The 23,728-nt window shown below is 39.9% G+C and overlaps 2 protein-coding genes across 6 annotated transcripts in view; both read right to left on the reverse strand.

Annotated features, from left to right (window-relative positions):
• rapgef6 (Rap guanine nucleotide exchange factor (GEF) 6) overlaps positions 1-17,934 on the reverse strand; it is a 159,728-nt gene extending 141,794 nt beyond the window's left edge. For all 3 annotated transcript variants that reach the window (XM_038707575.1, XM_038707574.1, XM_038707571.1), the window contains exon 1: positions 17,505-17,934. In XM_038707575.1, the coding sequence (XP_038563503.1) occupies positions 17,505-17,579 (75 nt within the window). In that variant the 5' untranslated portion in view covers positions 17,580-17,934. The remainder of the gene's footprint in view (positions 1-17,504) is intronic.
• A 3,114-nt stretch (positions 17,935-21,048) lies between these two features.
• The window catches only part of fnip1 (folliculin interacting protein 1), a 41,407-nt gene continuing 38,727 nt past the window's right edge, over positions 21,049-23,728 (reverse strand). For all 3 annotated transcript variants that reach the window (XM_038707579.1, XM_038707580.1, XM_038707581.1), the window contains one exon: positions 21,049-23,399. In XM_038707579.1, coding sequence (XP_038563507.1) covers positions 23,321-23,399 — 79 coding nt within the window. In that variant the 3' untranslated portion in view covers positions 21,049-23,320. The remainder of the gene's footprint in view (positions 23,400-23,728) is intronic.

Below are 23,728 nucleotides of genomic sequence, written 5' to 3' on the forward strand. Positions count from 1 at the left end.
CAAAATTACAGTAGACCATATTGTGAATTCAATAATATTTTGATTATTTGTTCAGCCCTAATGTGCGCCTCACTGAAATGGCTTCTTTGCATTTTTGTAACCAGTTGTTGTTTGGTGGCTTATAGAGATATTTGGGCCAGGATCAGGTTCGTTTTGCCATATAGACCTCGAGGGGGGCTGACTGAAATGGACCTCAAGTATTATATGGGATAAGCTACACGGTGAGAAGAGCTCAGTGCTTTCACGGATAGGCAGTCCCTTTACAGAATATATTGGAGCTACAAACAATAAGACAACTTATTGTTCAGCTGTTGTGTAGTAAGGCCTCCATTGGCCAGAAGGCAATGCAAACACAGGTTTTACATTTTAACATTAGATGGTTTTACATGCGCTGTAATTTATCATTTTCTCTCTGTCTTGACATAATAAACAGCTGAATTCAGGAAGATACTCAGGGCAAAATTTATTAATTTTCTCTCCATGTTAAATACTGAAAATGTCCAATACTGAATGTTAAATAAATTTTACTCAACTACATAATGTGTGATTTTCTGTTTATTGACCAGTTCAACGAATTAATAATAATTTTTTAAAAGTGTATTTAAAAATATGTAGCTTCAATTACAGTTAATCCTGATATTGACTTCAGGTGCTATCGAACAGCCCCATTACCCAACATGGTCATTAACAGCTGATGGATACTGTGTCCCAAAAATATGAAACAAAGTTTCTGTGTCCTTTCAGCAGAGCATGATATCAGATATCAAAAAACAAAAATACAGTCAGTTTTCAAGCACACCAGCATAGCTAAACTGAAGGAAGGAATCTCACAGCTGACATCGGCAAGGTCTCTGTGGGCTCGACCATCAGGGGTATTTTTTGAGACCTTTCATGCACTACTGCTCTGCAGAAGGTTAGTGTGTCTAATATGGCTCTACTTTCAAAATGTGCACACAGCTGTCAGTTTCACACCACATACTGCAAAACATCAAACTGCGACCAGAAACTTCTGTGATTCCCTAAACTGCAAATATTTAACTAGTAATTTTCAAGGTGATGTCAGCAACATCTCTGATTCTTAAAAAATTAAAGGCTTAAGTATCATTTTGTTAGCACCAGAAGACGTAGTACGCCGAAGGAGAACAGGTTAATTTACTATTATGTTTAATCAATTGTTAAAGGCAAAATCCAAGAAAGATCTTTAGCAGTGGGCATTAGTGCTTTTCTTTGATTAATATCTTATGGTTTGGGACAACTGACTGGACAAAACAAATAATTTGAAGCTGTCACCTTGAGCTTAAGGATATTATGATGATCATTTTTTGACCAAACAATTAATGGAGTATGGCCTGCGGATTTAATAAAAATGAAAGTTGTTGTAAGTTATTATTCTTTTTGTCCAATATCATATCCAGACATAAATCGTTACATTGCACACAATCAGATCTTGATATAAATGCACTTCAAGCACAATCAGTACACACTCACACACAAACACACAGCTGGAAGTATCTACTGCTTTCCTTTCCTGACACACATTCCTGACCAGTTTTGCAAGGTCATAAAACTGCTTTAATAAGAGTACTGTGGCAACAACAGGTTGTTATACGGGCTGCTTCTTGGCCTTCTTCTACTCAAAGAAAGAGAATGAAAATAGTAAAAAAGCCAAGATTGAAGGATTTCTGGTATCACGCCCTTTGAATGCTAAAACAATTAGACTGAAAATCAACAACAATCTTAAATCCTTTACCAAGTAAAAATACCAAACATTAGATGGGTCACAAGTGTCAATATTATGATTTTAATGTTCTTTTCATTTCATATCAATTTAAATCCCCTTGGATTTTTTTATTTAGCTGTTGCTCGGGCAATAAGCAATTTAAACCTAACCCATATTTAGCTCCGCTTCTGGGATGCACTACGGCCGAGTCTGGTGGATTCAAAAGCATTGACTATTGATGGTGTTTAGCTCCGGCAACGGCGGTGCAGCTGTATCGCGCCGTAGCTGGAGTCAGGGGATTTTAGGTTGCTACGTTGCTGTGCCGCTGCTGTGGGAGCAACTTACCACATATGGAATACCGGCTCCGTCTAGCTCCGTACATCGTAGAACGGAACAGTTGGAAGGAAAAGCACTTCAAAACATGCTGTTCAGAACAGGAGGAAATCTGAGGTTTTTGCTTTCTTTTAAATACTTTAACCTCATTATGTTTAACATGGACATCCAACACCAACATTGTAGATTAGTCATAAAATATGGAAAAGCAAAATAGGTCTCTGTTAAAACAATTTACAGCATCTCATTAGCATTCCTTATCTGAGGAAAGCAAATAATCAGCTGATTCAAAATGTCAAGGTAACTCCGTCACTGGTTCACTACACTATGCAACACGAGTCCCCCCGTCTGCCTGTTCACGCCTGCTGCCACGCGTGGGATGTTGCTACACAGCCCACATCACACACTAACACACCCACACAGTAACACTCTCATATGCTATAGTGTTTGTGTATGCATTCGCAGGCAAATATGCCAGCACTCTGGGAACCCTGGGCTGCTGTGCCGTGAGGTTGCCTGTACTCACAGGAAAAGCAGACATGTTTACATTCAAACAATACCAAGCAGCACAAAGCCAAGCTGTTGATGTGGCCCCGATGTGCGAATGAGGGACTTCAAAACAGGTTTTAAAAGGCCAAGCTATTAAAAAAGGTGGCATTAGAAGTGGTTATGTTTTGCTGACAAGCTCATAATTACCCAACAGTGTAGATTATAGCATCATTAAGGCAGTAAACACAAGCTACAACTACAATGCCTTCTTAAAGGATTAACTGACTAAACATAGCCATTATTTTACTTTTACTGTGCATTTACAAGTTTGACTGAAACTCATCGTCATTTTCATTACTGATCAACATTTCTACTTTTAGATTCATTGCTTGATTTATAAAATGCTAGAAAATAAGGACAGATGCAAGATGCATTTCTTGCAGATGCCGCAGCTCTCCCAATGCGGCTCTGAATTGTCACGTACTTTGGATGCTGCACAAAATGCTTAAAAGTCACTTCCTGTGTCTCTTATGTGGCGCAAAGGAGCACCCAGTAACTATACGTTATGTCCTAGTACATCAAGTGTGGAACACATATTTTTATTTAAAATCACATGACTATTACACAGCGCTTACGTCCTGTTTCCAGTTGGTTGCGCTATGACTGTAACTGAATTGTGGCATGTAGATGTATTGGCGACAGGACCATTATCAATCACATAAAGTTTGGTACCGATTTGAGCATGTGCAACAACGTTAGATAACTTCCTCTTTCATGGCAAAGCATGGTACTTTGCTGTCACGCCAAGCATACACAGTTGAAGGAGAACTCAGAAGCTTTACCACATTATATCAGTGTGCGACTTTTCTGACGATTTTGAAGTAGAGACGGCCAACCTACAAAATGTGATTCACCACAGCATAGAAGTAGTCACTCCCTGTTTCCAGTAGGTGGCGCTGTGATCATGAGTAGATAATGAGCTTGTAGATGTGTTCAGGTCGGGACATTTATCAAACATGTAAAATGTGGCACAGATTTGAGCAAGTACAGTGAAGACAACAACTTTCTGTGTCTCGGCAAAGCATGGAACTTTGCCATGCCAAGCTTCATGGAATAGCATCACTGTGTTAAGGCTTTTCTGGGACAGTTTTGAAGTTGATATTGCCAACAAATCACAGCATGAAGCATGGCGGTATGACTTTGAGTGAATGTTGGCATATGGATGTGTTCAAGGTTCACAGCCAGAATGCCACTTAACCACCACGCTACTGAGATACACTGGTTAAGTACTGATTTTAACTTTCTCTTTTGCTCTGGTTTAATGGACATGAAATGCCTCCAGAGCACCAACAGAGGGCGCTCAATGACCAAACATTGCAGGCACACTACTGTTTAGCTTGTAAATATATATTATTTGGAGGTCCAGTCCACTCGAATAAAATATATAGAGTTCTCAACTATTTTAAGGAAACACTGTAACCATGTAAACATTGATTGTATTTAGAAAGACTAACATACGGATTTAAAAAAAGACCACTGCAAGTCAATGGGAACTGAAAACCACACAGGTGTGCAAAGTATCTGTAGCTATGTTCACATTTCAGCAGGCACAGTTTGTTCACAGGTCTGTCCAGTACGTTAGTCTTAGTCTGTACGCTGACTCACCTCACTGTACCACTGGAATCTGTCTTTATCACTCGCCCCATACTCCAGGAGTTGCGAGAGGCAGATTCATCCATTATCAATACAATATCTCCTGGTGCGAAGTTCCTCTGAGGTATGAGACACTTGTCTCTCCTGAAGGAGTGGAAAATATTCTCTTGTCCATCTAGTCCAAAAGAGATTGGCTATATACTGTATGTCTCCATCGACACCGTGCATACTGATCGTCTTTGTCAAAGACTCCTGGTGGGATATTGGGTTGTGTTCTCATAAGAAACAGGTGATTAGGTGTTACGGCTTCAACATCATTAGCGCCGTCTGATGAGGGGGGTTATCGGGGGTTGCCATTGATGATGGCCTCAACTTCACACATGACGGTTGGAGTCCTTCTTCATCAAGAGTCGGTTGCTGTAACACAGAGTTCAATACTTTCCTGACAGTGCGGATTTGTCTTTTACATTATCACTGCTGCCGGAGGTGGGATTCGAACCTGGGTCTGATTCAAAAGATCTCCTTGGGAAACCAACGCTCTCACCAAGTGAGCATTCCAGGAAGACAATTTGATCATTTGTTGATAGAAATGTGCATTTGCTTAAAGAAAAAGCTTTTCAGCTATCATTTTGGTATTTTTAGTTAAAGCTTTAATCATAAAAATATACATCATGTGTCCACACCCCAAACAGGAAGGATGAATTAGCAAGTTAAAGAATTGGTGACAGGGGGAGAACTCAGGCTGCAGTTACAACAGGGAGACAAAGAGACCACGACAGAGTTACCTATCAATTAAGGGTCAGATCTAAATAACTAAACACCTACTGAGCAAGATTTTGCCATTTTGAGAGAAAAAAAAAAAAAGGCATGTGGCTACATTGGCTTGCAATGTTATCTCTTAGGCAGCACAGTGGTCTAGTGGATAGCACTGTGCTGCCTAACAGCAAGAAGGTCATGGGTTTCCTCCAGGTGCTTCGGTTTCCCCCATCATCAAAAACATGTTTTCTCCAGTCAGTGCCGTTTGATCAGACACTGCATTCAATCTGGAGTTGGTCCCGGGGCGCTGTACAGTGGTTGCCCACTGCTCCCTTCAGGGATGGGCTAAATGCAGAAGATGAATCTCGCTGCATTTATGTGTATGTGACAAATAAAGTACCTTTTAGGTATCCTATAGTGCATTAAAATTAACTTATAAGACTGCGGCCCTATTGCAAATGTGTGTGAATCATTGAATGGGAGAGGCACTTCACGCGTTGATAATCTTGAAATCACACAAAAAGTAATAAAATTTATTTTAAAAAGTTATTACTTAAGTAGGTTTTAAAAATAGCGTCATGTCGCCCTGGTGTCGTTTCTCAGGCTTTCACCAGGCAGCTGAAATATATATATAATGGGGAATTGGTGTCAGAGGTCTTTGAAACAAACAACCACAAACCACAGAGCAGGGACGACTAATAACTTGCTCACAAAACTTGAGTCACTACAGTTGATTAGCATTCGTCTGCCCTCCAGTCCACCAGTCCTTCAGCACAGTTAGGAGGGGCCTTTATTGGCTCCACAAGGAGAGCTTTCAGTGCTCCAGGTCAGGGGAAGGCTGTGTTTATTCACCCATTTAAACACAAACACTCACACACAAACACGCTGTCTTCCCCGGCTTCCCCCTCTGTCTGTTTCACACACTGACTGCCCTGTATACTTTTAATTTCAGGCTCTCCCTCAACCATGCAGTTTGTTGGCACATCCGGGTTTGTTGATGTTGTTACTGGCATGCGTGTGTACGTTTCGAGTGTGGGTGCGTTTACTGTAGGTGTGTGTGAAGTTGTGCTGCATTTACGTCATGTGGACTGAAATGTAACTGGGGAAAATCTGTCTCCTTCTTCAGGTCACAAATGTTGCCAAATGTGGCGACGCAGGCAGCAAACATGGACACAAATACTTCTACTAATTAGGTCAGTCCAAAATGACACCAATATGTTACAGTAACTCAGGGATGTCATCTTGGACATGGACTTTAAAACAACTTAAAGCCCTAAAAACATATTTTCTCAGTCATTACTATGAGTAATGGGATTCTGCACAAACACACAATTTCCTGCCAACGTTTTGGTTATTTCTGCATTTCATTTTTTTGTCTGTGCTTTTCCTCACGAACTTTACTGCACCTATCAGGATTCAGTAACACTGATCAAACTACACTACAGCCGCCAAGCACCACTGCCAGAACTTGAAAAGGCCATGTTCAGACAGACATCACCAAGCAAAACAATTGAATCTGGCTAAACATCTACGGAACACAATGCAACGCCATGTGGTAACATACGAGGGCAGCAACTAGGCTGATGATTATTTCCATAGATGAATAATCTGTCGACTATTTTCTCGATTGATTGGTTTGTTGTTTGCAGTAGCAGTGCAGATACCAGTAAAATTCCACAATTCTCGATACCAATTCGATAACACAGTAAAAAACAAAACAAACAAAAAAACAAAAACAACTTACAGCTATGAAAGTTGTGAGGGGATGTCCAGGACAGCTGAGGTTATTTGATGTCAATATATTCATAAATGATCAAGCTATTGAAGTTACAACCTTGCACTAAGCATATTTAATTAATAAAATCACTTAATTTTCGTAACTTTTCTTTACAAACTCACAGGTGTGACATGTTTAAGGGTGGTCATTATCTATATTGGTAGTGGTTTATAATTGAATGTTGAAAAAAAAAATAAATTGCTGATTGAAATGGATTGTATTGCACTTTTGAGACGGTCCCTAGACTATAGTGACAGGCGTGTTGGACAGACATCCAGTTTGTAGCGCTGCAAACTGCATCGTCATCTTTAGTGATTTTCACGTGATCAAAACTGTGAAACGTCTGCCTAAATTAGCTCTCCAACATGTCCCAAAACTGGGAGAAATTGAGGTTTTGACACTGAGGTATTGAAGGAAACAGGTGCGCAATAACTTCATCCTTTTTTAATACATGCCTCTTTTCTTTTCGACGACTCCAGGCGGCGCTTGTGCTCCAGCTGCACTAGTCGCTTCCACATGTTGGATCTCTGCTGGCATCTAGCAAAATGAGTATGGACATGTCTGGACAAATATCTGTTTTCGTGACATTCTTAGCCATTTGGCATATCAATAAATATCGGAAAATGGTGATGATCAGTGTTTCCCAAAGACCAAGATGACTTTCTCAAATGTCTTGTTTTGTCCACAACCCAAAGTGTTTCTGTTTACCGTCATAGAGGAGGAAAGAAACCAGAAAATATTCACATTTAAGAAGCTGTAATCTGAGAAGTTTATTCAAACTGATTAATCACTTATCAAAAGAGCTGGCGATTCATTTAATAAGTGACAACTAATCAAATAATCATTGCAGCTCTACAACACACTGCATCAGTCAGTCCATTGTATGCAAGCACATATTCCAGTTAATAAATTTTTCTCACGAGAATGGCACAATGCTACTCTACCTCACAAAAGGTAAAAATGATCATTGTGAATTTTCCTCACAGCACTTAAAAAAGGAGCTCTGTCAATTTTACACATCAAAGTCTTTAAAAAAAAAAACAAAAAAAAAAAACAACAACTCCGATGTCATCCTCAGGACTTACTGGTCATATTTAATTTTCTCACCAGTACATGTAGAAAAATGGTCACACAAATTCTGCACTTGAATTTTTAATTTTATTTAAGGCAGTGCGCTATTTTCGGTTTGAATACTGTATTAATCATGGCTGACGCTTGCCGATCTCGTCACTAACATGGTGTTTGAACAAACATTTATACACACAAAAAATTGCATCCTGTGAGGTGCTACACATCTTTATGTGCACCTACAGTTCTGCCATCATGGTGTAAATTTTTGGCAAAAGGGACATGGCCTCAGATTATTTTTATTTTTTGTAGCTTCACTCAAATTCACTCTTTCACCTCAAAGTAAGTACACGCTCTCACCCCCACTTTCTATTGCTTCTGCCCTTTGCCAGCTCTCAAGTTTCATTTGAAGTTTTCTCTGTATCTGTAACTATCCCTGCTGCGGTCATCTCATTCAGCCCAGCTTCTCCCTCTCTCTCCCTCTCTCCCCCCCTCTTTCAATTTCAACATCCATATCTTCCCTCCCACTTCTCTCTCAGACATCTTTTTTGATTACCTGCCAGTATCTTTCTCTCTCTCTTTGCTTTCCCTCATACTTACTGCCATACCATAGCCTCCTAAACCTTGTTAGATCCGTCTATATAATCTACTATAAGAGCATCTCTCTTGCATGCTGTCTGTGTTGCAACCACTTTCTCTTTCTTAGTTCATAACCCATGTCTGTCTCTCTGTTACAACTCCTTTTCCGATCGACCTATATTCTAGCACCCCTCCTACAGCCCTTTTCTCTTACATGTGCGCTCCTGCTTTCTTCATAACCCACTACCAAGCTGTTCTTTTCATTTGCTTCCACTGCTCTTATTATATGTTAATCTAGCAAGTCAATGATCAGCTGTGTAATGTGGCTAAAAAAAAGTATGCCTCTGTGACAGGAAGAAATCCCTAGCAAGGTACAACTCATAAAAGGGGCATTATGTAGTTTTCAGCGGCCACTAGCGGTGCGGTTTTAAGATTGCTACCAGGCGTGTGCAATGTCAGCACAGCTACATGTATTGGATGATAATGAAACAGTTAGTGAGCTGGACTGAATATTATAACAAGATTGTGTCACACTTTATAATAAGACCACAGTTCGTAACTTTACTGTAGTGTTAGTGTATGGCTCTTCCTCTTGGTTGTTGTCGCTGTGAAGTTGCCGTTGTGAAGTTGCCGTGTTTTATATTATGTGGGTCACGTTAGTTACAGAGGTGGAGAAGCTGTATACCTGAGTATTGGTAAAACCACAATAAACCTAAACTGAACGTTACAAAGCAAAGAGCGGCAGGTCTGAGCTACTGTAGCGTTAGCTGGCTGCATCACTATAGGCCAACATTAGTAAACAATCGCTCCACATTTGCTTTTTACCGTTACATCCTTTCTTGCAGGCTAAATCAACAGTGGTACACAGTAAAGTAACATGGGTGGCGTTAGTTGGTGAAGTAATGCGGAAAGAAATATAACTTTGCACCGGATAACATAAGCAACTGCTCTGCGTTAGCCGGCGAGTTAACATGACTTTCTCTGATGGGAGACCGGGTGTCTTCACATTAAAAGCAGAATAGTGGCTGATGCAAGCAACAGAGAAAACAGTTGTGTGCTTCATTTCTAAGTGAGTTTTGAGCCCATTTACAATAAGGCAATGAAAATTTGATTAATTTCATTGAAAAACTTACATATAGCCCCATTAAAACATGTCACAACAAACATACTTTTAATCCTGGTTCTGTCATCCTTGATCTAGTTGGTGCGACATGACCCTGGCATGTCAGCGTGTTAACAACCAACATTTATGATCTGTTTATCTGTGACTTTATTCTGTTTACTGGGTGAAACATATTCTTTATAAGCTCATTGCAAATTAATTAACTGGGGCAAGTAATAAAAATGCTTTACTTTTGAATAACTTACTAATTAATAACTTTTTCCAAACACAAGCACTACTAAGAAGCCACAGGCGGAGGCACAACTGACTCATTTTGCAGACTGAGCAATGTGTTCATGTGTCTTCCTTAAGACTCAGTGAGCTTCAACCTACACCAGACTGCGAAGATGAGCCCTCAGGCCTCTGTCAAGACGACGCTGGCCTCTAACTGGTTTTCACCTTGGCTGTGTGTGAACATGCATGTTTGCTCACATTTCAAGAAAGCACTAACTGGTTACTCCAGCAATTAGGGTGGGGGGGGGGTCACTGGGATTATGGCTAAAAACAACCGAGTACCCATTTCATTCTATTTATACTATTTTACAACAGTTACTCACGCATACACCTTGCAAGGAAAGCTCTCTAAAAAGTCATGCGCCCAAATAAGCATGACATAGATCCATTAGAGGAATTAAACTCAACCTAAATAAATGCAGGGCAGTATCAATATCCATTCATATCACACAGTGTCAGTTTAGGTTAGTGTTTCCCAAACTTTTCCAGGCATTCTTTAGCAGATAGATATTTTTTGGGAACTGGTTCACAATAGGTGTTATTATTCACTTGGTAAATTGTCTAGTTGATATCCATCACACTGGACTGCAGGATAACTGAAAGTCAAATTGGGACTGTCATCTTTAAACGCCATTCTCAATCAACATGATTTGAGCATTGGACACTCTGGAAAGCAGGTTGGTCTCAGCTCAACTGTAAAGTAATTTTAAGAAAACTAGTCTGAACTGAACTCAATATTGTAAGGACGACATCCTTGTCTTTCCACATAGTTGGCGTAGCCAGGAGCTACAGCTAGCTGTGTTATACGGAAATATGCTGGAATGTATCTGTGACCTCGGCTGAAAATCTTTTATTGGCCAATCACTAGTGTCAGGCAGTAGTGTTTTCACTTTCACCTACTTCTGAAGTAGGTGGGCCATACCTGTACCAACAACACAGTGATGCCCTGGGCAACATTGGAGACAGCTGAAGTAATGCCAAAAAGAAAGAGAAAGGAAACAGGAGACAAGCAGACTGAGTTCTAGTGCTGAATGTATACCTGAAATATTAATCAACAGCTAAAAACACACGTATACATATTGCTTTACTGAAACAAACATTTACACACGCAGAGTCTCGCACACACAGACTAAACTATGTGTACAAACTCAGTACATAAAACATCCAGCTACAAACATACACACAGTGAGACATGAAAGAAAACACACACATACACAAGTCTACTTATTGTAGTTTCCCACAGTCCCCCTGGGGCTTACTTCTGCTTCCTTAAACAGTCAACACCAGAGTGAAACACCTCAAGAGTAGCATTTGGTCTCTGGCTTCTTCTGATGGGATGTAAAGTTTAGCAAAATAATTTCATAGTGTATATTAGACAATACAGTTGGAATTGTAAGCATGCATTTTTTTTGGCATTTTGTATAGTAAACTGCAAAAACCTGCACAGAAAAACACACAAAATAAGAAAATATGGATATGTCAAGTTGATAACCTTCCAGAGATAATTTCCTGACAGAGCTTTTCACTTCCTTTTGCAGGTGTGAATGGCTGATTCTTTGACAGCAACATAACTCAATGAACAATGCAGACGTGGTGAAATGATGATACAATCTATAAAGTTGGACCAAACCAAATTATGTGCCATATTAACAATGAATCATCTTGCTGGGCAATTTCCAGGTGTATGGCAGCAGTTCTTCATACTGTGCAAGGATGAATGGGAGGCCAAAGTCCTCTTTAGAGGGGAAAAGAACAAACCACCACATCTCTGCGCTGACTGTTTGCAGATGCCACCAAGAACTGGTTAATGAAGAAGGGGAACCTGGGCATCAGTAATAACCTTTAACTTCAATTCATTGAGCTGTGTCAGCACTGAGCAAACCACCCTTTTTGTTCACTTCTGCTGAAGCACGCACAGCCTCCTCTGAAACGTTTTTTTTGCGTAAACTCCATGAATACAGCATCGACCACACACTGGCCTGCATCTTCTCTTCTGCTCTGCTCACACCGGCTCGACTGCTTGCTTAGAAAGCAAGAAGTCACCACTTAAGTCTGTTTCTCTTTCTCTCTCTAACTTGCACCTTCCCTTGGGAGCCTGTGGCTTTGTGATGGCTGGAATTCCCATAAATGTCCGATCTGTACTGGGCGCAGCCAAAACCGCCATAAATCACCCAGCGTGATTTGTTGTCTGTTACCACTAGGGCGTCTGGATGGCACAGAGAAAGGTAGGCAGGGAGGGAAGAGCAGGATGGAAAACCTGGGAAAGGTTGACGAGGCATAAAACCTGCGGCAGGAGAGATTACCCACTGAGCCAAACATCTGCACAGGAGACAGACGTACCTACAGCACGTCAAAAACATTTACATCCAATAAATTCTGCTGACAGTCTCAACCAGAAAGACTTTAAAATGGGCTAAGTAAGTTTCTCAATGAAATTAATTATTTAAAAAAAAATCAAATTTTCATTGCCTTTTTGTCAATAGGCTCAAAACTCAACACAAACACAACTGTTTTCTCTGTTGCTTGCATCAGCCACTATTTTGCTTTTAATGTGAGGTCTCCGGGTCGGATTCAGCCCTGTGCACGCTCCCGAGCCTCTCTCAGACTACAGCGACAACACGGCAGCTAACGACATGCAGTCCACTAACACCATAAAACAACCATCTCACAGCAAAACACAGGCTCCATGTAAGGATACAAAACAATAATAACATTTTGAATGCTGAAGCCCATCAGACCAAACAGGTTCACATGATGTTGAGTAAAAACACAGCGAACATTAGAAAAAGCTGGAGAAACACAGAGAGAGTCACATTAGCTTGCCGGCTAACGCTGAGCAGTTGTTAATGGGAAGAAATGACTGAAATGGTGACTCAATTATCAAAATAGTTTCAGATTCATTTTCTGTCAATCAACTACTGGTAATCAATTCATTGACTAAACGTTTCAGCCCTTTCGCAACTCTTGAGACGATAGTGATTATACATTTTGATGACTTGAGGGATATTGTTATGCTAGGGCTGTATAACGAGATGAAGTTGTAGTTCACTTTATGCTACTCACAAAACAAACGTTATATACAAAACTTTTATACAGTAGATGGGTGGATAATGGAGCCAGTCCCAAGTCCCAAGTAGACAGCGGAGGACGCAGGCAGCTGACTTGCAATGTTAACAGTAGCTGTCAACTGTGTGTGTAGCCAAAAAAAACTAAACTGATAGATTGTTCACTGTAACACAATTACCAACGATCTCTTTGAAAAGGCAGATCGTGGAAGCATTTTAATCATTCACAATCTAACCTCGTAATATCGCACACCCCTACGTACAGCGTTAGCTGCTGTACGCGATGTTAGAGAATATTTAGAAGTAATAAATTTGAAAGAAATGAGAGGACTGTTCACTAGAACTGCCACAGTGATTCAGAAATAAATCTTCAATCGATGCCGGCAGCAGTGTAGCCTCCTACACCAACTACCGTAAGATTAAACATAGTGCTGTGAGCCTGGAGAGGGCAGTGAAAAATGGCAGGGTTAGGAAGTATGGTAACAGAAGAAGTGATGAAGGCTATATTTATTATTATTTAAGTCATGTAATTGACATGACAAAAGAACAGCTCACCGGGAATACTTGAGTGTGAGAGCTACCAGGAGCTACTCTCCCTGACTCAGGTAAACTACGGTCAGCTGATGTTTTGTTCTGTGGTTCTGCAGTGTTTTGAACAGAGGAGCAGCAGAGCGCCGTCTGGTGGGCAAACTATGCAACACTCATGATATAAGTGAAGGATCAGACTCTGTTTATTTTTTTTTTTTAATAGTCATATATTGGCTGTTATAAATGCAGATATATCTGCAAGTACCTTATATCGGCTGACAATATCTGCAAAACGATAAATCAGTCGGGTTCTAGTGGATAAACATTAAATCATAGAAATAAAACTATTTTACTTGGTGGAGTGCTCCTCTGAAGTTAGGCGGTACGACAGCGGGTACTTCTGTATAGCTTGCCACACTGTCTTTACTCAATATTTGTTATGTACACAGAAAAAAATATTTGCAACCGATCAATTTAGAGCCGTCTGGTTTTTACATGTGTATCAGGAGCACCTGCTTTGTGTTCCATACTTCATCAGATCCAAGAGGCACTTCCCTGTTGTCTTTCATCACAATAAATACAGTTGGGTTTTAATGGTCACACTGTGTGCAGGCTGCTGAATATTCTGGAGTGGGCGCCATTAGAAACAAAAACCTCATGTGGCAGTGAGTATGCTACCACTTACTTGCTGCACCTTATTCAACAGCAATTTAACAACCTTTCAGTTCCATTCAGCAAACTCATGCTTATCACAGTGTTCATCTCTAATAGGCCTGAGCTGAATAGATGTTAATTAAATCTGTATCTGGAACACCACATATCTGTACTTGTCCAGGCTCATTACATAAAACATTTTTTATTTAAAACACAGTATATGGTGGTCTGGCAAAACACAATGCAACCAAATAAAACACAAGAGGAAGTTAAACTAGGGCTGAAAGATTTAGAAAAAAATATCTATTGCAATTATTTTGACTGATATTGCAATAACCAGGGGAATGATAATTTTTACATCATAATTCTCATTTTCATTGAAAAACATATTAAGATGAATTATGGTGCGATTTAGGCGGGAATCTGTACCAAACAAAGATGCTTTCTTAAGTCTCTAGAAGATGATGTGTAGGCCAGGACATCTCTGCAGCACGACAATATTTAATTAAAAAAGGTATTTTGACACACATCTCTCCTTTAACAAATACTGCGCCTCCTGCGATTTGAAAATTGCAGTAGGCCATGTTAGGATTTCAATAAACTTTCGATTAATTGTTCAACCCTAGCTTAAACACAAGCTAACAGCTCTCCATCTGGGTTTTGGATAAATATTAATTGAGAATACAAATAAAACTTCCTATAGAGCTTTTAACAATCTCACATTTGTCAAGTTCCCGTTGTTCTTAGAGGATTTTGCCTTTTGTCGAGGAATCTGCGTGGCTTATCATTGAGTTCTCACACTGAGACAAAAAGGGTGAGTCAGTTTTGTTTCATTGAGAAAGTGCGTGATTGTTCAAGCATTTGATTTATCAATGGGGAGAGGTTTAATGATTTTGTCTGGATGCTTGATGGTCGGCTAATGCTTGGTGAGAGCTACATTACTGCTGTACCACAGTTTATGTCTTAATACAGTCTGTTAATTAATGATGATTGACAGGCTGATGCAGCGGAGAGCTTATACATGGCTTTATTCTACTGTTGCACTTTTTAAACTGACTGAATTTTCGGTTCCAGAAGAGCTGATCAGAATAAGTTCAATCAACTCCGAGTATGTTGAGCCTGATGGAAGCGCGTGCATGGGGATGAAATACTATACTATGCTTCACCATGGACACCATGGGTAAATAAAGGCAGAGTCTCCATTTTAATCGGATGGAGCTAGTAGGCCTAATATGAATGCGTGCCAACGTGGACCATGATAGGCTCTAAAACGCAGGAGTGGAAGAAGGATCAATGCGTTAACATTATTAAGTACTACAGCCCATTACATTCGATTTTAAATAGGAAGGCTATTTTTATTGAGCTGTAACCCGACGGGACTAAATACCGGTGGCAATCGTTAACTAATTATGAAAATAGGTAGGCTAATATAAGACACAGTTTACTCGTGGACCTGTGATTGTAAAGTCATACCCAGCAGGTTAGCCTATTAATTATTTTTTTGCAGTGGAAAGTGTGTCTATAGGTTAAAGTTTTAGACGTCTGTTTTACATCGCATTACATTAAATTAATAAAATCTTCCTTCCATTGGAATGTTCCAATCTGTGCGACTAGCCTACAATATGAAAGATTACTGTTCATTGATCAATTTTATAGGTTACATATTAAACAGTGATTACTGCAGTAATTTAGTACACAGTAAGTGCTTTCAGTGCGACTGTCCACAGAGTCACAACATTAAAGACGGACATAAATTTTATTCTGTGCTGAGGACAAATTCACGATTTTACATCGATGACAGATGACAGCGGTACATGTTCAAGATCATGTTTGGGTGAAAAACTAATAGCCTATCTAACCGTGAATTTAAAGTTTTTAAAGATCTAAATGTGTTCAGATATGTGATTTGATTTCAACAGAATGAATGAGGAAAGGAAACGGTGTGTCAGAAAGCCGTCTTAGGCTTCGCGGGAGGGGAGGAGTTAGTGTAGACAGTTTTTCAACTTATCCTGTTAATCTAACCTCCTCCCAGAAGGTTAGGTTTACAGCATCAGTTGCCGGAGTTACTGATCAAGGGATTATCTGATCTCGCGCTCTGAAACGGGGCCCAGGTCGGGTTCTGGCTTTTGTTTCAGGTGTAGCCCAGTCACACGTTTGATGTGTATTTACAATTACAGGAATTGATCTGCAGTACTTGTACAGCACTCATTCCATGAACAGCAGCATTTGAGCCGCAACATACACTCGAAAAACATACCAACCCAACAGTAAGCATTATGAATAGTAATTGCATGGAAACATTTCAACTTGTTTGTGTTCACCATATATGCATACACACACACGATGGGTGGAGAAATAACAAGGTTGATTACCAAACCACAAATGCTATGACTATCTATACTATATTTGTGGACTAAACGCGGCTGTTCAAGTGCACACAAAAGCCCTCTATGGGTGAAAGAGGCTTTCTACAGAGTTTGCACCCACAAACAAACAGAGGATCAGAGCCATAAAATGGGACCTTTTCAAAAGTGTCATGCAAGCTTAAGGCTAGCTGGCTTTTAAAACAACCTCTTTTTTTTGGTTCTCAGATAGAGCTTTGAAAAGGTGCTTGCACTTCAAAACTATTACCAGCAGCTGAACATGGAAAGGGAGTTACAGCGGCAGAGCTATTTTGGGGCAGAGAGTGTAACTTAAGCAATGACAAGCCAGCTGTGTTTCCACAGCTTCGTGTAGGGTGGAGGCGGAGGGGGGAATGAGAAAGCAGCAGTGATTAAATTTAACTGGCCTCATTCAAGTTAAGGTTTACACAAATTATCTCCTGGGCTTAGGCATTAGCCCTCTGATGGGAAGTGTTTTGTTTGGTAAGACTATATTTGCAGGCAGGGAATGCAGTGCAGTAAAAGAGGGTTATCCCAAACACAACCATGTAAAGAACCAGAACTCACCAGTTCTTGGCTTGAACCTCTTCTTATACAGAAGTTTCTCTCTTGACTTAAAACGATAACACTACCCTAAAACTCTCAAACATTTTGATAGGGACCCCTGACACCCTCTCAAAGACCATGTATGGCCCCTGCGCCTCCAGTTTAGGTACCACTACAGCCTCTGATACATTTTGTCCTGAACGTTATGCTTTTACTTGACTCAAGGCTTTTCCATTTGAGTGTCATTTCTGCATTGCGCAGCCAACTGCTCTAGCAAGGCACCAAGTTAGGGTTGCATTTGACCTGAGAAGGACTTCTAGCTAGCTAAGAGGCTTTATTCGAGTTACAGACTGTTAACTCATTTCCAAGTGTGAACTAATTAGCACGTGACCGTGTGGAAAAGTCCCAATTAAACAAATTTGACTTAATTGCCTTATTTCAGTCAAACTCCACTGGCAACTGACTATAGTTTTCTTACAGCGAGGTGAAGCAACAGTTTGGTTATTTTGGCTAACATTAGCAAGGCGATGCTAATTAAAGAAACAATAGTTTTGTTTACCTCTGCTGTCCGCAGCGAGGGCGGTTTCTTCAAAGCCAGTTTGAAAGAAGTTTCCATGGCGCCGGTCATTTTCATAACTTCGGCACAAATCCACCTCAGGACGTTTACTTCCTCTTTAGGTAATCTCACTTTTACGTCTCCTTGTTGCGCTTTTAGCCGAACAAACTCACATCTCCGTGGATCTTGTCCCCGCCGAGCAAAGCATGGATGGAGTTCACTTCCCAGGAGCTCCGTCTTCTCCGGGAGAGAAAAAAATAACTTTACTTTTAACTACTGCGCGTCCGAAAAAGAGTAGATACCACTGAAGCGTGGCAGAAAGTTAAGTCTGTTGGACCCGTTGCCTTGAATTCTGTACATCTTTGGAAATATCCACCTAGTTAGCCAGCGTCCGTCAGATCCAGGAGTTCAGATTTAGATCCCTCCTCTTCCAGATCTGAGTGCGGAGAGTTGACGACATCTGTCTGCACGCCGCGTTCACGCGCTGTCGGAAATTAGGCAATTTATGCAAGTAGTGGCACGTGACCAACACAAGTGGTACCCCAATACTGTGTGCCAGATTATATTTTAGAGATGTGCGATACCACTTAATTCCTATATGATCCAATACCAAGTAATAACCAGGCTGCCGATACTGATACTGACACCAACACCAATACTTTTTACACATTTTATTTCTAGTTTAATGTGACCTCCTCCCTCCTGTTTCTGTATTTATGAGGGAAATAAAGAGTAGGCTTTCCAATTCCAAATAGCAGCTGCATAATGACAAGACATACTGTCATATTCTTTCATTATAATAACATCATCATATTATTTCCACTTAATCTCAGCTGTTTAGCAAAGTGTGTGGTGTTGCCAAAGTGTTTTACTGTCTTTGCACACACATCATACACAGCATCATTATTGCCTTCACAGCCAGATGTGACTGCTTTTACAGTTATCCATAGTCAGTTTTCAATCGTGGGAAATGTAAATGGCTCACTTCAAAGAAGCTCTGTCACGGAGCTATAGCCAAGCAAGACTTTAACAGACGGAAGGAGAAGTAGTTCCTATCAACCGCATATCATTACAACATCCTGTTGACAGTAAGATACTTATGATAAAACACACACTAACTCCAAATTACTGAGTTTAGATATCGATCCTTTTATATGAGTAGCGATCTTAGAGCAAGAAATGTTGGAATCAGAAATATCAATATTTTATTATCGATCCGCACATCACTATTAGATTTATGTTTCCATCCAAGGGCAGTGTAATATGGTACAGTTACTGGGAAAAAATTAAAATGTTCATGATTACTTTTGAGGTTACATCTGAATATTTTCTGTAAAAAGCCACTCTATATGTTAGATCATTTTAATATTGTTGCTTTGCACGTTTTTCATGCACACAGTGTATCCTATTGTATTCCTTTGCCATTTCCAGCCTCGGCCGTTTAGTAAAGTTTGAAGCTGTTCTGATGCTTTTGATTGGTTCTCACGTTTGAATTCGCTGCGTCATCCCTCTGCTAGTTAAAATGCCGCTCAAGTTATCTTTTGAAAATGGTTAACAGTTGAAAACATTTCGAATAAATTTTAAAAAGTAATCAAAAAGTAATTAAATGTAATAAGTTACATTATTTTGATAAAGTAATTGAAATAGTTACACTAATATAATAGGGTACATTGTAAGGGTAAATTTCCAACACTGTCAAAGGGTGGCACATTATTAGATTTTGCTGGATTAAGACAATAGTTTAAGATTTATCAAAATTGTTTTCTTGACCTAGTTGAGGCTTATTTCCTGGTCTGTCCTTCGTTTTATTACCATAAAAGAAGACTTAAACAAACAGTGTGTTGTATAAGTTGGCTGCATAGACTCATTCATTCAGTTTTGTTCTGTTACCTGGTGCAATCAAGAAAATAAAAAAACTTTTGAAAAAGATTGGAAAGTGACAATTAATGTATGAACGTAGTGACCTTACTTTGTAATGTTTTCAGTAACCAAGCAATCTATCTTAACATCAGCCACCATAAAGCTACCGGTCACACCAGACCTATTAAAGCTGGATCAGCAGTATGGGGTGGTGATGACGCAATGGATAGATGGAAAGACACACACCTTTGGCGTGAAAGACTCGGGTTCAAGTCCTCATTGTGACACATCCACCTGACACACATGTGTCCCTGAGCAAGACACTTAACCCCTAGTTGCTCCAGACGTGTGACCTCTGACATATATCGCAATTGTAAGTCACTTTGGATAAAGCGTCAGCTAAATGAATAAAAATGTTTAAAAATAAAAATTCCTGCATGTACTGAGTTGAACAAGAGTACATTTTTTTTGCTTATGAATTAGAGCATGGAAGACAAATTTATGCTGTTTATTTCGATCAAGTTATATAGTCTGGCTTTAATGGCATGTAATAGCTGCCTTTCCTGATTTTGGAGCTCGACTGTACGAGCTTCGAAAGGAGTCCTTTAATGCAGCACAGATCCTCCCTCTGACTTCTGTCACTTCTGAAATCAGATTGCTACCAGACGAGTGCTGCTCAAAATGCGGAATAATCAGGTTACTGATGTGCATTTAAAAGCTCAGAACTTTCATGTCTTCTAAATCCAACGCCACGCCCTGCTTTCGACTTTTTTATTTGTACTGTAAAGGCATGCGATGCAAAAACATAACCAGTTTCAACGCACCTCTCTTAGTTTTTAATGCACGTAGAAACCACCAGTTTGTTTTGTAGCACGTCCCCCCCGATCGCTGCCTAAAATAACAATTCACGTGAAGAAAGTGGGATTACAGCGATGTTCTCACTGACCGGAGTCACTGCCAGTGTATTTGCTTTCAGCCGGGAAACTCCTTCCTTTATTACATAACTGCGGTGTGTGCTCGTTTCGGTTTACATCCTGTGCCGCGAGGACGGTAGGGTGGAGTCACAGCAGCCCAGTTTCACTGTGGTAAAGTCAAAGGTGGGTGAAAAATGTGTGATCCAGATGTTGAACATCAGGAGTCAAGGCACCACCAATCAAACGTGCTATTCTTGTATATTTGGCACTGAATTACAGCTACCTTCCAGTCTGTTTTTTTTTTTTTTTTTTTTTTTTTTTAAATGAGTCAATTCTAAAGCAATGAAAAGTTAAAAATGGATAAATCAGTCTGCATATGCAATGTATGTACATTTTAGAGGGAAAGAAAAAAGGAAACTATGGACTTCACAACTGGGATTACCCACAAACCTAAAACCAGTTCACACACACACCTGACAATAATACAATGTTGGGACAGTTTATTCAGCGTTTGTGGGAAAAGAAAGTAGAACCCACAGCTGCTAATCTGAGATGTGAAGAAACACAAACCTGCAGGGCAAGGCCATTAATGACAACACTTTCTAAACAAGTACAAACCAGAATATGTGGTCATATGTACTGTACAGTCTCTCTGAGTAATACAATTGTCTGTACACTACCAAGGCTTTCCTCCCATGGATATGAATGTGACTTTTCCAGGATTCCCCTCTTCCCTTTGATTCTGTGACTGAAAACATTCCCAAAGACGCATACATTCTTAACATCGGCATCTTTATTGCACAACATTCCCATAAAATTGGGAAAAAAATAATTTGAGGAGACAGTTCTTAAAAGACATTCTGTACAAATACATGGAAATAAACAAGAGTATGTACAGTTTACATGAACATTACACATACCATGGGCAACTAAATAACTTATTTATATACAAAGTGGGAAGAGCAGATATAAATTCATACCTTTTAAAACATAATGGCTGGGTTGTACAAAATGTAGGCTGATACAGCAGAGCATCTTCAATACAGTAACAAGCATTTATTTATATATATAAATTTTATGAGCAAAACAAGCTCTCCAGAAGCCTGTGATGCATTCATGCCACATCTCCATTAAGACTTGGGTCACATACAGGGTGCGATTTCAGTTTATAGAAAGAAGCGAACACTGCTCTCAGGGTCACACTGACAATTATTCCTGCTTTTTCTAGCAATATAAACAACTCTCAACACTGTTCAACATACTGTGTACCTAAAGCCCTTCAATAAGCTTTTGAGAAGCCTGAGACATATTCCAATCTTTAAAGTAAAGTAAGGTGAGATTTTATTGAGCTGGCTGATGGCTAAATTAAACTTTGTCCCTCTACCTGCAATCCCCTTGCCATCAAGGTAAACTTGCTTGGCTAAAAGCACAGTACAACAATAATACTGTGCACATATTTTTGTTTGATGTTCTTCTTCTCTTTCCAATGCTGTCAAACTTTCTGTTTGTCTATTTTCATCAAAAAGTAATAATGAAAACAATGAAATAATTCCCCATCAGCCCCGCTGCAGGTTACACTTTATACCCTGGAGAGAATCAAAAATCAGAAGTTGTGAAAGCAAGTAGAGCGTCCCGTTACGCTTAGCAAATCGCACCCTGGTTATATGGCAAAACAACCAAAATGTATCGGTCAATGTCATGGGAAAAAAACTGTGCCACTATAGTTTTGTATTTTGCATGTTTTTGTGAGTATATAACCGTCATAGAAACATGTTTGAAAATAGTGTTAACTGATATATTTTAATCCACTGTAAGGCCTACTGTGTTCCTCTACTCCTCTCTCTGCAGTAGACATCGAAGCTGTAAACATCGTATAAAGGTGGGGAAGCTATAAAAGTGTGAAAATATTTCAGCATTTTGGTTTTAAAATATACATAAGTGATGGATGTTCTAGCTTTTCCACAGTAGAAAGGGCCCCTTCTCCTCCCTTAAATCACATTCTGAAGCAAAAATACCAGTTCCATGTTTTTGTGTGTGTAACGATCATCCGAAGGAATTTAACAGCCTTCCCTTTTTTGAAAGAACACAGCATAGAGTCTGCACACAGTTGACACTGACATTCCTCTGATAAAAATATCTTAAAAAGTATACCTCAGGGTTTTCTATGGGGCAACTGTAAATGTGTGTCATCCTCTGCCCATATGAACATCTGAGGTAGTGGTGTACCTATGGTAAGAATGTCAAAGCCACTTTTAGCCATTTCAAAAGAACAATAAATCACGGCGTGCATCGGTGGCCAGAATAAAGGTTTTTAAGCCTGGTGTGCATTGCAATTTGACCCCCCAAAAAAAGAAGAAAAAATAGTTTTCATTAAGATCTCTCAGGGAAATTTGGCTTGTAAACAAATACATGACGATAAGCGAAATAACAAACGAAATAACATAATTGGCAAAAGATTGATAATGTTCTCGATGATATTTACCTCAAAGTAATTTGTAAAAATCTGTTTCCATTGAACTTCTAGTCCATCACTTCACATGACTAAGTTTAAGATTGTACTGAGAAAAAAAAAAAGCAGCAGAAGAAACAAAATCCATTGTTGTTATTGTACTGTAGATATCTTAAAAGTTTCCTTCTCAACTGGAAAAATAAAATAAGAAGAATAAAAGTCTTTGGCTTCTGTGTCCAAAAATAAAAAGAGTCCCGTTTTAAAAGAAACATTCAAACAACAGGAGAAGGTCATTTCAGGGATACTTCCGTTATCCGCAGAGCCTCACTCCATCTGTAGGACTGCGGTCTCTAGTTCCCCCCTGTGGTGCAACATCAGCATTGCAACAAATTCAGCAGCAGTGGTAGTGAGGGGGGGGCTGTGGTCCATGAAGATGTGCACTGCTCAGGCTCAGCTCAAGCAAAGATCCCACTTAGCCCAGGTACGCAGGTCAAGAAACCATGTCGGGGGTCAGTTGCGGAGCATGGACGGCCGTTTGAGAGGCCAGAGTGGCACCACCCGGGTCTGGTTTCCTCAGGCAGCTCACTATTACAGTCTCATAGCAGGATCTGGGCCACATACGGGGAGTGAGTGCTGGCCACTGCGGCCAACAGGGGCAGGTCGCTGGACTCGATTCTGCAGAGACACCAGAACAAACATCAGGGTGTGATAAGATCTAAGTGACTCGCTTAAAATAAAAGGAAAATACAGAAATTATAGTCTGCACTTTTTTGCGGTTCTTTTAATATTGAACACATCAAATTATACATAAAATTATAGTTAAAACTCAAATTTTTGTGTCACACAAAAAAAGTTTATGGATAATTCTAGCTTCAGAATAGCTCAGCTTGCACTTGGTCTATAAAATCTCTTATTTGCCATTGCTGGCACATCACTGTGCATTTTGGAGCATGACTGCCACCTGCTGATCAGTAAAATAGTGAAACCGTTAATTGCGTCACACA

Source organism: Micropterus salmoides, unplaced genomic scaffold (genome assembly GCF_014851395.1).
Source record: "Micropterus salmoides isolate LMB-PRFRI ecotype aquatic unplaced genomic scaffold, ASM1485139v1 Ms_hic_scaffold_9, whole genome shotgun sequence".
NCBI lineage: Eukaryota > Metazoa > Chordata > Actinopteri > Centrarchiformes > Centrarchidae > Micropterus > Micropterus salmoides.